The 14,961-nt window shown below is 45.2% G+C and overlaps 1 protein-coding gene across 1 annotated transcript in view; it reads left to right on the top strand.

The window, feature by feature from the left end:
* LOC142581866 (cell adhesion molecule 3-like) overlaps window positions 1–14,961 on the top strand; it is a 99,319-nt gene that overhangs the window by 57,307 nt on the left and 27,051 nt on the right. Inside the window, exons 2-3 of the mRNA XM_075691311.1 lie at window positions 2,548–2,631; window positions 14,086–14,210. Of these exons, the coding sequence (XP_075547426.1) occupies window positions 2,625–2,631; window positions 14,086–14,210 (132 nt within the window). The 5' untranslated portion in view covers window positions 2,548–2,624. The remainder of the gene's footprint in view (window positions 1–2,547; window positions 2,632–14,085; window positions 14,211–14,961) is intronic.

The raw sequence follows: 14,961 nt of genomic DNA, 5'->3' as shown, positions 1-14,961 counted from the left end.
TTGAGAGCATGTTCAATTCTATCCATATTATACTTCCTTATGTCAGCTGTCTTACGCTTGTTGATTAACTTCGAAAGTTCTGCCAGTTCTATTCTAGCTGTAGGGTTAGAGGCTTTCATACATTGGCGTTTTTTGATCAGATCTTTCGTCTCCCGCGATAGCTTACTGGTATCCTGTCTAACGGAGTTGCCACCGACTTCTATTGCACACACCTTAATGATGCCCACAAGATTGTCGTTCATTGCTTCAACACTAACGTCCTCTTTCTGAGTTAGAGCCGAATACTTGTTCTGTAGCTTGATCTGGAATTCCTCTATTGGTATTGGTATAAAACTGGTATTTAGTGTTCACAGTGTTCAAAGACATGTGTCAATTTGGGCGACAACCATGAATTGTGTTCAAATGGCTCTGTAGGCTCATCATGACCATGATCATCATGACAATCATGACATCGTAACTATTCGCTTTCTCTAGCTCACTGGATCTTCTCATTCTTGCAAGACACCGCTACAATATCCATGTAACGTTTCAGAGCATTGAATTCATAATAGCCACGCTAACAGCTTCACTGTAAGAATAAATAAATAAATAAATAAATAAATAAATAAATAAATAAATAAATAAATAAATAAATAAATACGAAGTGCATAGTGACCACGAAGTTGTCGGGTCAGTAAGATGCAACGTCCTTCGTCCAATGTTGCCAACGCTTCACTACGAGCAGCGCTGTGATGTTTTTTTTTTATTGTTGTTGTCGTTTTCTATTCCACTGGCTTGGCGTGACACTACGTGTGTGGCTCTGCGGGAGTGCGCAAGCTTGACGTGCATTTCGGCGAGACGCCTGATGCTGACGTCTCGTTCTGTGCCCGACTCGTCTTCGTCCCTAGTGCGTTCTGGGTTCGTCTTTATTCTCGCTTGTCTCACCCCCTGTGCGACCCAAGCCTCTAGGGCAGGAAAGAAGAGAGGTGACAAAGAAAACGCGGTACCTTATTGTACGCGGGAAATTGACTCTTGCGGTGAATGCGTGGTGTTTCCGAAGCCTTGTGTACAGGAAAGGAAGTAAGATGTTTGCTTCTCTCTAACACTGTGGCGTAGAGCCGCAAACCTGAGTTTGGAATTTGTGCACTCTCTTGTGGCTTTCATCCTTCTGAGTGGGCTTGTTTTGTGAAAGATGCTGCGGCAAAAATGTAGACAATCAGTTGGAAGCAACATTTGCGATCCCTTTCTGCCTCGTCAATATAAGAAAGAGATCTCCTGACGAAAATGATCCCGCAGGAAAAGTGCTCCTTTTTCTTTTACGAGTAGTAGAAGAGGCAGACATGGTCGGAATATTATCTTTATTCTACAAAAACGTCGTCATGGCACCGGTCTCATAAACGTAACAATTCTGGAAAGTTTAAAGCAAGTAACGTTTAGGCAGGGTTTAGGCAGGGCAGGGCAGAGTAGCTGTATAGTTAGTTATAAGATAGGCATTATTGCTAGCACATGAATGTGTGATATTGCATAATTAAAAGAAAGAAAGGCTTGGTTTTCATCGTCGCTTAGAAATACTGCTGTAAGGTCAATATGAGCGAGAAAGGCCGACTAGGGGATTCAATATTGCAAGACACGGGGTCGGTCAGGCCTTCCTGCAGGCTACCGACAAAGCTGTGTCGAAAGAAAGCTAAGCATGCAAGGAGACAATAGTTCCTTTTAGTAACGCATTCGGAACAGAAAACTGTATCCCGGGCGCGCGTACGTTTAAATTCATGTAGTATCGATATTATTGTACCTTTCACTTATCCGGCTATAGTACAGGTCCTCGTTATGTGACAAGTGAGGAGTAAAAAATACTTAATGAAAGGTGTCACTGGGATAGTTTCTTCACACTTGCAGGTCCAAAAAGCGCACACTTTAAGACACAGGACAGGTGTTTTCCTTTTGTAAGCGTTCCCTTTTGCCGTCTTAAGGTTAGCGTCTGTTAAACCTGCAAGAAATTTCTTTTTCCTTCTTCTCCAGTGTAGGACGGCAAACTGAACTACTTTTTAATTAACCTGCCTACCTTTCTTTTGATTCACTCCCTCTCTCTGCACGAAACAATGAATTGCGAAGAAATAAGAGGATTATATCTACACGCAACTGCATATAAATTTTGTCTTCAATTTGCAGAGGCAGATAGGGAAATAATACTATTGCGCTGAAGGCTGAATAGCGTACAAAATACCGGTGTTTTTGTTTTGGGATAAGCACTGTACGCCCAGTCATCATACTGCTAGAAGAATATTTATAATACGCGCCGCATAAAGTTGCAGACAATAGATTCACTGAGAACGGTCAGGCCAATATTTTATTTCAAGAAAATGAGAGAGAAAGCGAAATAAAACAAAAGACAGGGATCTTAGCAGCTGAGAGTCCGGTTAGATACCCTACGTTGTGGAAGGAAAAATGTGAATATAAAGAAGCGAGAAAGAGAGAGAATTCGGATGCCATGAATGTCAAGTGTTGACACTAGTCTCCTCCTCCGTATCAGTATGGACGACTAAGACAATTTTTATCCGTTTGTTTCAGGAAATGTGTGAAGCCTGCTGCTCCCCTGCTACGTCGGCAGTAATAATTTGAACGCCTGCAACTTTGATTGGGAGGACATGAAAAGTGAGTTTAAATAGAGTTGATGTGTTTGCTTTTACAATACTCAATGCAGTATACTTTTTTTCATTCGCATCAAGGAATGTGGATAACTTGCCGCATAGCTCACGCTCTCAGTTACCGCTCTCAGTATCGCCTGCATTAGTTGTTGCAACGAGGATATCCTGGTTAGGTATGTAAAGGAATTCCCAGTTTTCTTTGTACGAATAATGATGTGATAAATGGGGCACAAGTATTTTCTTATAAATATGTAGTCAGTTTAAAGCACGAGTAAGCTTGTTCTGTATGTAGGCCTAATTACGTTCTCGGCCGTCCCGTTATAATGGTTAACTCTGTTCAAATTCTCATCGCGGGTGTAATTTTTTCTGATGCCTTAAAACAAACTGCAGGTAATCTTTAAAACGACTTCCTTCATCATCTCGTAGCCAACTTCCGAATTTAGTTTTAGTTATAAAGTTTATGCTTATTTCATTTCTTCCTTCGTAGCCACATATACAAGTGCAAGTTCGAAAACAGTAGCCCGCCTCTATTGTAACTGTGGCTTAGCTACCACAGAGAGACAAGCTGCTTAGGCTGAGTTGCTGCAATGGAATGCGCGCAGTTGGTTCAGGTTGACGACAGGCATTCAATTAGCCGTTCCTCCGCGAAAGTACACCGTTCCGTCGACGCAAACTTTCCGATCATCTCAACTTACTGCAGTGTAATGTTGCGAAAGTTAAGCAGATTGGGGAAATGCATGTTCGAGAGTGGTGAAGGGCGGGAACTGGTCGACTTGTCGAGAAGCGCAAGCACAGTGGGCGGCTTTTAGCCGAGGTGAGTGGCCTTCTTTGTTCGACAACCATTACCAGAGACGTTCTCAGAACATGGGCTTACCAAGCGTATTTGCGCATTTACGTTAGTTCTTTCGTTGTAGCGTCGCATATTAATATGTATCCATGTCTTTCAAGGCTGATTAATGAACGCTTTCGTTCATGCTATTGCACCTCCCACAATAGTGTGCGCGCACAGTTTTACAATAGCACGCCACTGTACACGAGGGTTTGTTTTAGTTTGCGTACTTCTCGTCAATTATATTAGGTTTCCTGATTTCTTGACATCTGCTAGTCGTCGTGCAATCAGAGAACCACAGATGCATTTGTCCGGCTAGTATCTGGAGGAGCATTCTTTCAATAAGCCCAAGCAGAGACCACACCTACGATCCCTTGCAACGGCGCTGTCGAAGGCTGTAGCACACAGTATCTATTTTTTGGTCGTATCAGCGTAGTCAGAAATATGACAAGGAACATCATTGAACAATCTGGAAGACAGAGAGAGAGATAAGTCATAAGGTAAAGGTAGGGAGGTTAACCAAGCTGAGCCCGGTAGGCTACCCTGCACTAGGGAAGCGGGAAAGGGGATTGAAAGAGAAGAAAATAAATACACTCCGTATGTCTTTCTTCTGCTTGTTTGTTTGTTCTTAGTTTTTTTTTTTCTAACGGAGGGATGGGGGAGGCAGGGTATAGCCGAGGTTTATAAGCTGGGCAAAATCTTTGAAACGTGTACTTTTCGTGGCTGCAGTTGCTTTTTTTCCGCTATGTCGTACTTCTGAGACGAAGCACGTAAGGAATGCACAAGATCGACGCCCTTGTTACGGTGTAAGAGGACCCGAAATGACATTAGGTAACGACAAAACAGGAAACCAACGTAGCCAGCAACATGCGGGGATACGATGCATCGACTCATATTTCTGTCGAGCACTAATATTGCGGCATTGGGAGACGGTGTGTATCCTTGCCGGAAAAAGCTTTCTAAGTGCCACACCACCTAGCCGGTGCCGCACTACTACTCCTAGTGTGCGTCAAGGGTGCAGTGCTTGACAGGAAGCCCTTTCACTTTCCTGATGGATAGCGCTCTCACAACAGGGAGTGTCTTAGCGTGCACATGATATAGCCAGTAACAAGCGGCAACAGCAGCAGAAGCAACAATAAAATACCGTGGCTCTCTCCCATTGTCGGAGAGTGCCTGAAGAGGAAAGTTTCTCCTGTCTTGAGGCACTCTCGGTCGCGCACTATAGCAATGCTACGCCAAACCGGGAAAGCGCGGAAAGACACCTGTTTCTCTTAGAAAAAGGAGACTGGAGCTTCGCTTCTGTCTTTCTTTTCTGTAGCGGACAAGACGGAGAGGCCTCTAATTGACATCTGTTACTTCTCTCCATCTGACGCGCCTGCCACAAGGGACATAAAGGCAGGGCTGGACAGCCACCTCATACTGTCCTCTTTGTGCTCGACGCGTCGGCTATCTTCCGAGAACTACTCTACTCAGTTCGGAAGGCTTCTGGCACGGCACGTGTCGTTGTGGACTCTCGTCAGAAGTTGTCGCTGCGCGTTCCATTGGCACTCATTGTAGTGCACCACATGTACTCTGTAGGGTTGCGAGTACCTGACTCTACAATGCTGTGTACAAAGGAAATTGCGAGGTCTGAGTCTAAGGGCGTGTTTTTGCGCTCTCCCAACAAGGTCGGCTCCAAGATCGCGGAATAACTGGTGATGAGGCATAACTTCATTGCCGTCTGAGCTTTTCCGTTTGCTTGGGGTACATGCACCGAGCAGGAACAGTGTAACGACGCGCTAGTGATTCCTGAACAATGAAATGCCGAAGTATTGTGCATGCACATTCTAACTGTGAGAAAGAGTTGGCATGGAAGTACTTATTATGAATGATCTTATACGAATGCTGGACTTGCAGCTAAGTTCGCGACCTTCGATGCTCTCTCGGTAATGAGAGCCATATAAATGAGAAAGAACGAAAAGAGAAGTCACGTTATTAAGAAGCAAGCTACTGAAACCAGCTGCCTGTAAATGCACCGCATTGACACGTTCACACGACAGAAATTCCGCTGACACACTTGACCAATATCATGCGACTATAGGGAGGACACGTTGTTACTGTGATTTGAGGAAACTTGGCTGGCTTAACCCACCTGATGCTTACGAGTGCCGGATCAGACATATTTCAGAAATATCGCAGGCTCACAAAAATATTGCTTTCCCAATCAAACTTTCGGTTGAAGGAATTATTCGCAAATGAGATATTTTTACGCTAGCAGCAAACTAGGGTTATACTGGCCCTTCAAAAATGTCTAGAAGCGAGCAATTTTCTCGGTAACTATTGAGTAGAAAGTTTATACGTGATAAGCTCATGCTATGGGATTTTTCTTAACCTCACTCTGGCCAATTCAATGCTTGTATTAATGTACCTTCTCTTGAATGTAATCCATGCCTTCTAATGTGCCCCGATTTTAGCAATGTGACCGGACATTGTGTTGCGGCGTTTCTGAGTTGACTTTTAGTTTTAATGCTTTAAGTGAATTATTTTTTAAATCTCTATGTGAGAAGGTGTAGTCGGCGCCAACTAAAGGCGACACCATCTCTTAAGTACTATATAATAAAAAAATGTTGCTTTCCGGTTGTTGCGGGCTCACAGGGTTCCCTCAGCAAACAGGCGTTTCCTGTTTCTGAGAAAATGTCTTGCAGCCCTTGTACGCTCTCTACAACCGTCATCGCGTGCCACGCCATACCACAGATGTTAATTGCGCTGGCTAAAATGTCGTTGAGGGCACGATTGCTCACAATTGGCGCTTCTAATTCTAGAAAGATATACTTTCATTAGCATTTTTAAACACATACACTTACATATTTCCTTCTCCCTACGCTTCTTTCTTTTGTAAGAGAAGGTTCCGTCTTGACACACCATGTAGTTAGCCAACGGAAGCTATTTAGCGAACAGAAAGCGCTGCTAGAGCAGAAAGGGATTCCAATTATCACAATTTTGATTAGTTTTGTCCCTCGTCCAAAGAAGCTTTTATTTGAGAAATTACACCATCCTGCTTCGCATCCACTTCATCACTGCCGACTTGAAGCTAAAATACCCAATTATTCTGAAAGGAGCCATTGTTGAATACCCTACATAGTAGAGTTCCCAGCCGCGATTAGCATGGCCACGGGAATCTTCCTCAGCACGGCTAATATTCGCAGATAGTCAAGTTCGCCCGTATATCACCCATGACATGCTCAACATTTTCGTTAAACCTAACGTCGGTAGCGTGAATGGTTCTCCATGTGAATTATTGACGGCTATTGGAGCGGATGTTTAGAGCTCAGCAGGAGGCTCTCCATTCATGCATACAGTCGCAATTACAGCTGCAGCAAAAATTTCTTTTTTGGAGGGATAACTGCAACTCGCATACACTCGAATGGTATTTCACATAATATCGGTGAGAAGAGATGCGCACTCCAATAGACTGCCACCGTCTTTTAAAAGTTATATTATATGCGATTTTCTTATTTACCTCTTAAACACGATTTTTTCTCTCGTTCAAGAAATGGGACATAAATGAAAGCAGTATTGGTTCCGTCGTATGCAAGTTTTCACTAGAATGGTATGAACTAACACGTAGAGCTGGTGCAATTAAAATCTGATGTTTCCTAAGCCAAATGCGTTTTTATCATAAGAATAGCATACTACCGCAATGTAAAACAAAAGTTATCTCTGCCAGCCCAAAGTGGAGAACAAATAACTATTCTCGAAGATTCGGTGGGAAAACACACGAAGCATGTTTAAGCACCTCAGTGTTCCAGGCCTAATTAGGGCCAGAATCCTAGGTCCACAGTAAAGGCCGCCACAACAGCAAGGATCGTGCCAACACAAACGCGTAATTTCTGGGGCACTCGTAATGGGCGGAAATGGTGTTTTGCCAGTCAGAGATTCGAAGGCAAAAAATATCAACACGCTATAACCGGCGGTGCGCTGCAATTGCACTTGTTTTGTTCAGACTACTTTAGCCGGAAGCGTTGTTCTACCTCAATATAGTCGGGAGAACTCATTATCCAGTTACCTTAGCTTTTGCACCGCTTCCCCTGAGCAGTGCTTTCCGCGATACGCACATGGGTAACCTTTAACAATAGCGACTGTTTCATGCTTCGGTTGCATTGCAGTTATTACAACACGTAAACAATTACGTTGTTTATGCTACGTGCTTTGCGATTAGAAACATGCGAGTGGCGGCCAAATTGTGTTCCGGAGCGCCCTGGTTCCGATGCTGTGGGTCGCTCTGCTGCAGGAACCATTCTCCAACAAGCGGCCCAGCTTTGATAGCCGAGTTCCTAATGTAGCAGTGGCCATATCTTCTAAACGATTGTTAAGAGGCTTACGCGAACGTAGCCTTCAGATAGACGCGCGCCAACTGCAGATGCTGAGCGAAATTGCTGTTCGCAGCGGGCCGTGTTTTTCTGCCAAGATCAATGTTAAGTCCATTTACCCCTTTCCCGAGCACAGGGTAGCCAGCCGGTATTTACACTGGCTAACCTCCCTGTCTTTCCTTCCCGTTTGTCTCTCTCTCTCTCTCCAGCACCATCAAAAAATGGTGCGGAAACAACAACAATCACTTGTTGGGACGAGCCACCGGATAAATAAATCGTCTTTATTGATATCTCTTTCTGCAGGATTCATCGTTTATTCCGCGTCAGAAGCGAACCTCCCGTCCGCGTTCCTCAGAGCAGTCGTCGGTTTCGCTTTACAACGTGAATCCTGGTGTCCCAAAAAAAGGAAAAGAAAAGAAAAAAAAAAACTGCCGAAAGGCGATAGTTTAATGGACCGATTGACACAACAGAGGTTTCAGTGCTCTGTCCTTGGTTAACCTCCCTACTATTCCCTTTTAATTTCTCTCTCTCTCTCTGTGTCGATGGTTTTACTTGACGCTTTCTGGTATTTCTTTGTGTGGAAGGGAAATATTGTGCTAATTTCACCACAAAAGTCATTTCTTATCAGCGTCAGTCTTTAATGGCTGAAAGTCAAGCTTGCTTTGGTGAGCATTCGACCTATGCTCTCTCTGTCGGTGGGTGCGCGTACTTTGTCAGAAAGAATTAACCTTTGCGTGCTGCCACAAGGTTGCTAATTATAGCTGCCTAGCAATCAGTCTGGGCGAATAGTCCTTTCGGGAGCAGACAGCCAGCTGAGCGATTCTGCTCTTCGCCGAAGGTTTTGTAGCCGCTGCCGCCGCTGGTTCAAAGAGCGGTGTTCGTCTTTCGCCCGAATGTACGTATATACTCTCCGTTCCGATTTCTCCTCTCCGTGTTCGCCTCAAATGAAAGACTGTCTAGCTCTCGAGAACATCTTAAACGGCGGCAGTCGCCTTTCTCCAGGGGTGTCGCCATTTCTTCAGACAGCATAGGTATACTTCGCTCTTGCTTTATCGACACACGTGATATTTCGACAAGAATTGCGATATTTTGTTTAAGTGTAATTCCGGGGATATGTTCAATTTCAGTTTCCATTCGACCAAAGCTGCGGTGCTCGCTTTCATCCCACACCCTCTCTTTTTTTCTTTTTCTTTCAGTTCCCCATATCCACCTTCAACAATGTCTTCGAATACACTACCAGGCTGATGATGGACGTCACGCACTGTGCTATAGCCGGTGGCAAGCTAAAATTTACTGCAGAACTCATCTCACGATGGGGATTGTCGACACTCATGCGAATAGCGTTCGAGCAATGTAGCGATTGATCTTATTCTTGTAGCCGCGTTTGTTTAACGCGTGTAGTGGTAATTCTGAGACTTTCGTTGCTTAGGTTACGTGCCATATACTCCATTATCGTCCAACTTTGCTCTGGCAGTCGCTTGCCGAAGTCCCACATGAGCATGGAGGCATGATGACGACTGTGTGACGCCAACGCATTGACGAAGAGATGAGGAAGGAGGAACGATATCGATCGAACAACAAATGCAGTATAACGACGACGGCAAGATGACAATGAGATGTCAATTATGAAATCATGATTTGGTGTAGCGACAACAGCGTGACGACTACGACATGACAATGAGCTGACGATGACTGTATGGCGACGATAACAGGACAACCGGACGACGCAATGACAACTATGACATGACAATGGATGCATGACGGCGTCTGTCTGAAGACGCTGTTTGATTATAAAGTAATTTAATTTTGAAGAATCGCAAGCGGAAATGCCGGGCGGATGCTGCTAAGTACGCCATTGAGCAAACTTGAGACATCGAAGACAAGCGACAGCGGAGGACTGCGGGCATACTGTCACTGACGTCGTTCTCTCCGTCATAGCCGAACGTCTGTGTAACCTCATTAGGAACACAAAGGCGTCAATCGTCAAACCAATCCAACCAATTATCAAAACGATGGCACAGCCCACATTTCCAGTGGAGGGCCTTGCGCCCAATATACGAAGCTTTGGATTGGTGGTTCCGCACATTCCATGCCAGCTACAACTATGCGAAGACCACAAGTCGCGTGCTCCTCAACCAGAAGCTGCCTACCGCGAGCGTGAGTGAGAGTTGACTCATGAACAGGCTCGTCGTCGTAAGGTCTGCCTCACGAGAAGAAAAAAGAAAAACACTGGGAGAACCGAAAAAAAAAACACTCCTAAAGCATGCTCACCACGCGAAGCACGCAAAAGCGAAAATGATGTGAAAGATTGGTGAAACAAAGGATTTAGAATCTAGACTGCTTGCGAAGTTTGGCTTGCGCTGTGTAACACACGGTGCAACAAACCCAGCTTCGTTCTTCGACCATCTTCACGGACAGGAAGGAGTGGTGATTTGTTTCAATTATTTATTTGTGGATTACGCGCGGCAGGACCACTGAACGAAACGATAAAATTCGCACGCTGACTGACGTTCACACTGTGGTTAAGATTGTGTTGGCACCGTCTGGTGATTTTCCCCGATTTTCCTTTCTACCGTGAAAATGGCTGTTTATTTGGGGAAAAGGGGACAAATCGACGCTGCTGGCACAATGCCGTGTGGCGAGATACTGCTCCGGGCACCGGCGCAGCGCGTGAACATATTGTCCGCTTTTCAAGCCGGAATGTCGTCTATGTATTCGACCAAGCAGCTTTCCTTTTTTCATATACGCAGGAACTAATGGCTGATTATTTGTGAACAATGGAAGCCCCTGTGTTTTAAATATGACTGTACCTAAACAACGCCCAAGCGCGAAAGAAGTGATGGTGGCCTTAATCTATTGGAAGGCGCGATTCAGCTTCCATTATTCCCATATCCCCAAGAAGTGCTAAAAACACTCATTCAGCACGAACATGCCGGCCCCAACTCGATTTGTTCATTGTAATAGAAAGTTTGCTCCTTGTTCTTGCCTGCTGAACCAAAAAGAGTTTTACTTCAGCACCAACTACTTTACGAGCGTAAGGGACAGGGAAATTTGTTTCTATTTTCTGTTTTTCTTAGCGCCGAATGCCAAAAGCAGATTCAATTGACTATTTTTGCACCTGAATATTGTCATTCAAACGCGGGAAATCTAACGCATACTTTATAGTGGCGCATATTCATACGCTGCACAGAGGTTTCAGTTGTTCATAGTTCAGCAAATCAATTACAAATAATTAATTAACGTGTTAAATAAGTTAAAACTCGATTAGCCTTTTACTACAGAAAGAGCAGCCCTTCAAGAGGGGACACAAAGGAGGAACTACAGACACTGCGCTGGCTGTCCCGTCATGAAGCGGTGCCCTTTCTGGGATAATGAACCAAGTAGCCCGTCAGTCAATCCTTGCAAACGTTTTACTGTTTTTATTTGTACAAATTTATCGTCCATGGGCAAAAGTAAAGTTGTATAAATTGTTCAAGCTCTCCTTTACGTAGACTACTCTTTGGGCATCACAGCGTTATAAGACTCCGCTATTCTAAAATTGTCACAGCAACAAACACGAGGCAAAGGGCAATGTATCTGTAACGACGCAGGTGTGCGACACATGTCATTACTTGCGCGCAACTGCGAAAACGCGCTTTCTGACCCAACGCTGAAGATAAAGATAGTAGCCGGAGCTTCGGGTCAATACAAGTCGGCACAGCGTGCGGCAGAGATATGCAAATCCCGTTGTTAGAGTCACATCACCAGCCATGTTCCCTCCGTCGCCCCCTTTATCCTTTCTTTCTTTGTTCCGCACCGACGAGACGGCAAGCGTGACTTTCGATCGCGTGCGCACGCTCTTATCCAGTGCGACACGCTTATCCGATGAGCCCTCGTACGCCGCACACTGGCGCCACTGCGTGATGATGGTTTGTCCGGCACAGGAAGGCGGAATATTGATTCGCTTCGCCTTTGCAGGTATGGATCAGACGTGCACCTGACACGGCCGCAGACGAAGCGAAAGAAAACGAGCCACAGTTGCACGATAACCACGGTTTCTGCACGCACGCGCGTACAGTCTCTTGCTTTTCAAAGTACGTAATATTCGTGGTGTCCTCGTCGTCATGCAGTGGACTTCGCAGGAGAGTGCGACAACAAATACTGTCTCGTCATTTTTAGTGGCACGAGCATCGAGTGGCACTCTTTTTTCTTGCGCAGCACTTTCGGTTCACCTTCTGAGACGACCGGAGACGAAGTTCAATATAAATTAGAAAGAAACATAGGAAAAAACAGCACAGTACGAGGTTAATAGGCTTCCTAATGTGTATAGATATGATGTCAGAGCACAAGTTTATTTACAGGTTGAGCTGCATAAGTGTCGGGAATAAATAGAATAATTATTCTAATTATTCTGGAATAATTAGAATTAATTAGAAATCACTGATTACCGTAAACCGGAGCACAGAATCGTAGACTTTATAGACACCCGCCACGTGAGCATGACTCTCGCGAAATTCCTGGAAACCCTTAAGTAGAAAGCAGAAGTAATGACGTCATGCACACGAAGGTGACGTGATATTTAACCGGCTAATTAATAGAAAACAGTTGCCCGGCATAGACTGAACATCTGCCTAGCAGAGCAAATGTGACGGCACTCCTTCCTCTCTCACTTTTCTTCTCCTGGCGCTCCCTGCTCGCTTGCTCGCAACAGCTGCGCCCTTTCCATGCTTTGACGTCACAGCCGGGGAAGGCGCGCTTCGTGCACCCCTTGCTAGGGGACTACGCCCCGCCAGCTGGTGTGGGCTGCGCTTCCTCCTTGCCTTTCCTCGCTGCTCACCCGCATATCGTGCCAGGGGAAAGACGTTCGTTCGCTTAACCTAAAGAACACCAACGCCTACGTGCGAGTACCACTAAGAGACACCTTAGTCAAAGATTAGGGTCGCCTACCATTCTTTTACTGTTTTTCGGCGTTCTGTTAGGATCGCATGGTGCTTTGTGCACTGATACATTCAGAAAATTTATAGTAAGGCCTTATCTCGACGGCATCCTCAAATGCCTACAGAATCCAGAACACTCGCTGAAACAAGCAAAATACATTGATTCACACGAATTGATGCACATAGGTGTGCTGCGAGAAATAGCTGCTGTAAGGTCTGCGAGGAAGCTTTCTTTAAGCACAGGGACGTCTGAGAACGTATAAATTTTGAATAGCAGCATAGCTGCGGGCTCTTCTTCACTAGACCATACCTCTGAGAGGAAGCAGAAACATCTTAGACAGGTAGTTATCGATTACATTTATTAAGCGCTTCTGTTTATCGATTACTTTTATTAAGTGCTTCTGTTTATCTTCTGTTTGGAAGGCGGAAGCCGAGCTCACTAATCTGTCCCGTCCTGAAGCCACGTCTTTGCTTTGTTTTTGTTTTTTTTACCTCTGGCCCACGTTTTTTTCAGCGCTTTGTAGAAGTAGTAGCATGTGCTTCCTATACCAAGCGCTGACGTACCATTTGAGTGTTATCGTACCTGACTCTCGGCTATGTAGTGCATCTTCTATTGCTTATCCAGTTCTATGAAGATATAAGAAGGTGTAGACAAGAGTGCTTCTTCTCCAAGGGTTACGGAATTGGGATGCAATAAATTATGTGCCACGTGGTTCGATATTAACCTCGGTAATGCGGCCAACAAAATGCAAAGTTTCGACAACGGGTGTACTTCTCGATTCCTCAAGGTTTTCTTGCACGAGCACGATTATTATACGGGCTAAGGACAACCAACTTGCTGAAAGAAAATCTGTAGTGCTTCCCGCGAATTTCGCTCGTTGGTAAGGCAACGATCGCGAGCACGGGTGCGCTGCATTCATGGTGCAAACATTCTTAACTGCTACCACGTGTCTAGCAGCCAAGTAGAAATCAGTCACGTGTAGTACATAAAACAAAGGCAAACAGATAAAGGCATGAACCAGGCCCCCAATCAAGCGGACCATGAATAGAGTGAACACTAACACGGCACCAGAGGCAGGCAAGCGTGGCAGAGACACTGCGGAGACCTGTAGGGGCACCATGTGTTCGCCAAGCCGCCGCGTATATACTCCAGCTATTCTCTTAGCCAATGCCAGGGAAATAAAATTGCATCTCCTGCATGGCTGAGCATTTCTTATAAAATACGTAGCAGTAGGGCGCAACTTTCCTTTCTTCGTCTGATTACCGGTTGTAATGTGCGCTTGACCGAGGCATTATGTCACCCTGCGTTATCAATACGCAGATTTACGGTTATATTAACATGTTTTTTTTATTATTCTTGCTTTCAGCATCAGAACTAGGAGCTACACAAACCCTGCTGAGAGCTGTAGTCTGCACCATCCTCTCGGTAGCGGCAGCAGCCGCGCCTGGCTCAGCAGGATCGGCTGCAAACAACGGGGAGCCGCCAGAAAAGGTAGGCGCCTTTCGGCTTCGAAAAAAAAAAATATGGGGTTTTACGTGCCAAAACCACTTTCTGATTATGAGGCACGCCGTAGTGGAGGACTCCGGAAATTTCGACCGCCTCGGATTATTTAACGTGCCCCTAAATATAAGTACACGGGTGTTTTAGCATTTCGCTCCCATCGAAATGCGGCCGCCGTGGCAGGGATTCGATCCCGCGACCTCGTGCTCAGCCGCCCAACACCATAGCCACTGAGCAACCACGGCGGGTGCTTCGAAAAAAGAAGCGAATAAAAATAAACTGTGCGAGCAGACATTAGAATGTATTATTTACAGATGATAATTATATTTTAACGAATGGGCACCATTCATGTGCGTGAAAATTTTTCGCGGGTGTCTACAGGTATTCTAAGATTTCATAACATATTAGAATATAACAAAACGAAGAACAAAGATACAAAATGGTATGCCATAAAAATGTATTATGTTTAACATTTTGATAAGGTTTCAACAACATATACAAGTTGATTTACTACAACGAACCTGTATTTGGCTAGCCGATTCGTCCGTTTGTCTGTCGCCTGTACGCCGAAAACTCCTCCGGTGCAATCCCGTGCATGCTCATGCGCAAAAAAGTAGAGAGGCGCGCGATTGGATGTGCCAGTAGTGGCGTCGTTGCTCTCCGTAGCAGCCGAGCGCGCGAACAGCAGTTTCTCTCCGGCTTCGAAATGGGAAGGCCACGTGTCATATGTACTCCTGAGGAG

The sequence above is a fragment of the Dermacentor variabilis genome, chromosome 5, assembly GCF_050947875.1.
Source record: "Dermacentor variabilis isolate Ectoservices chromosome 5, ASM5094787v1, whole genome shotgun sequence".
Classification (NCBI taxonomy): Eukaryota; Metazoa; Arthropoda; class Arachnida; order Ixodida; family Ixodidae; genus Dermacentor; species Dermacentor variabilis.
Note: the sequence above shows the minus strand (reverse complement) of the source record. Positions and strands in the feature narration are given on the sequence as shown.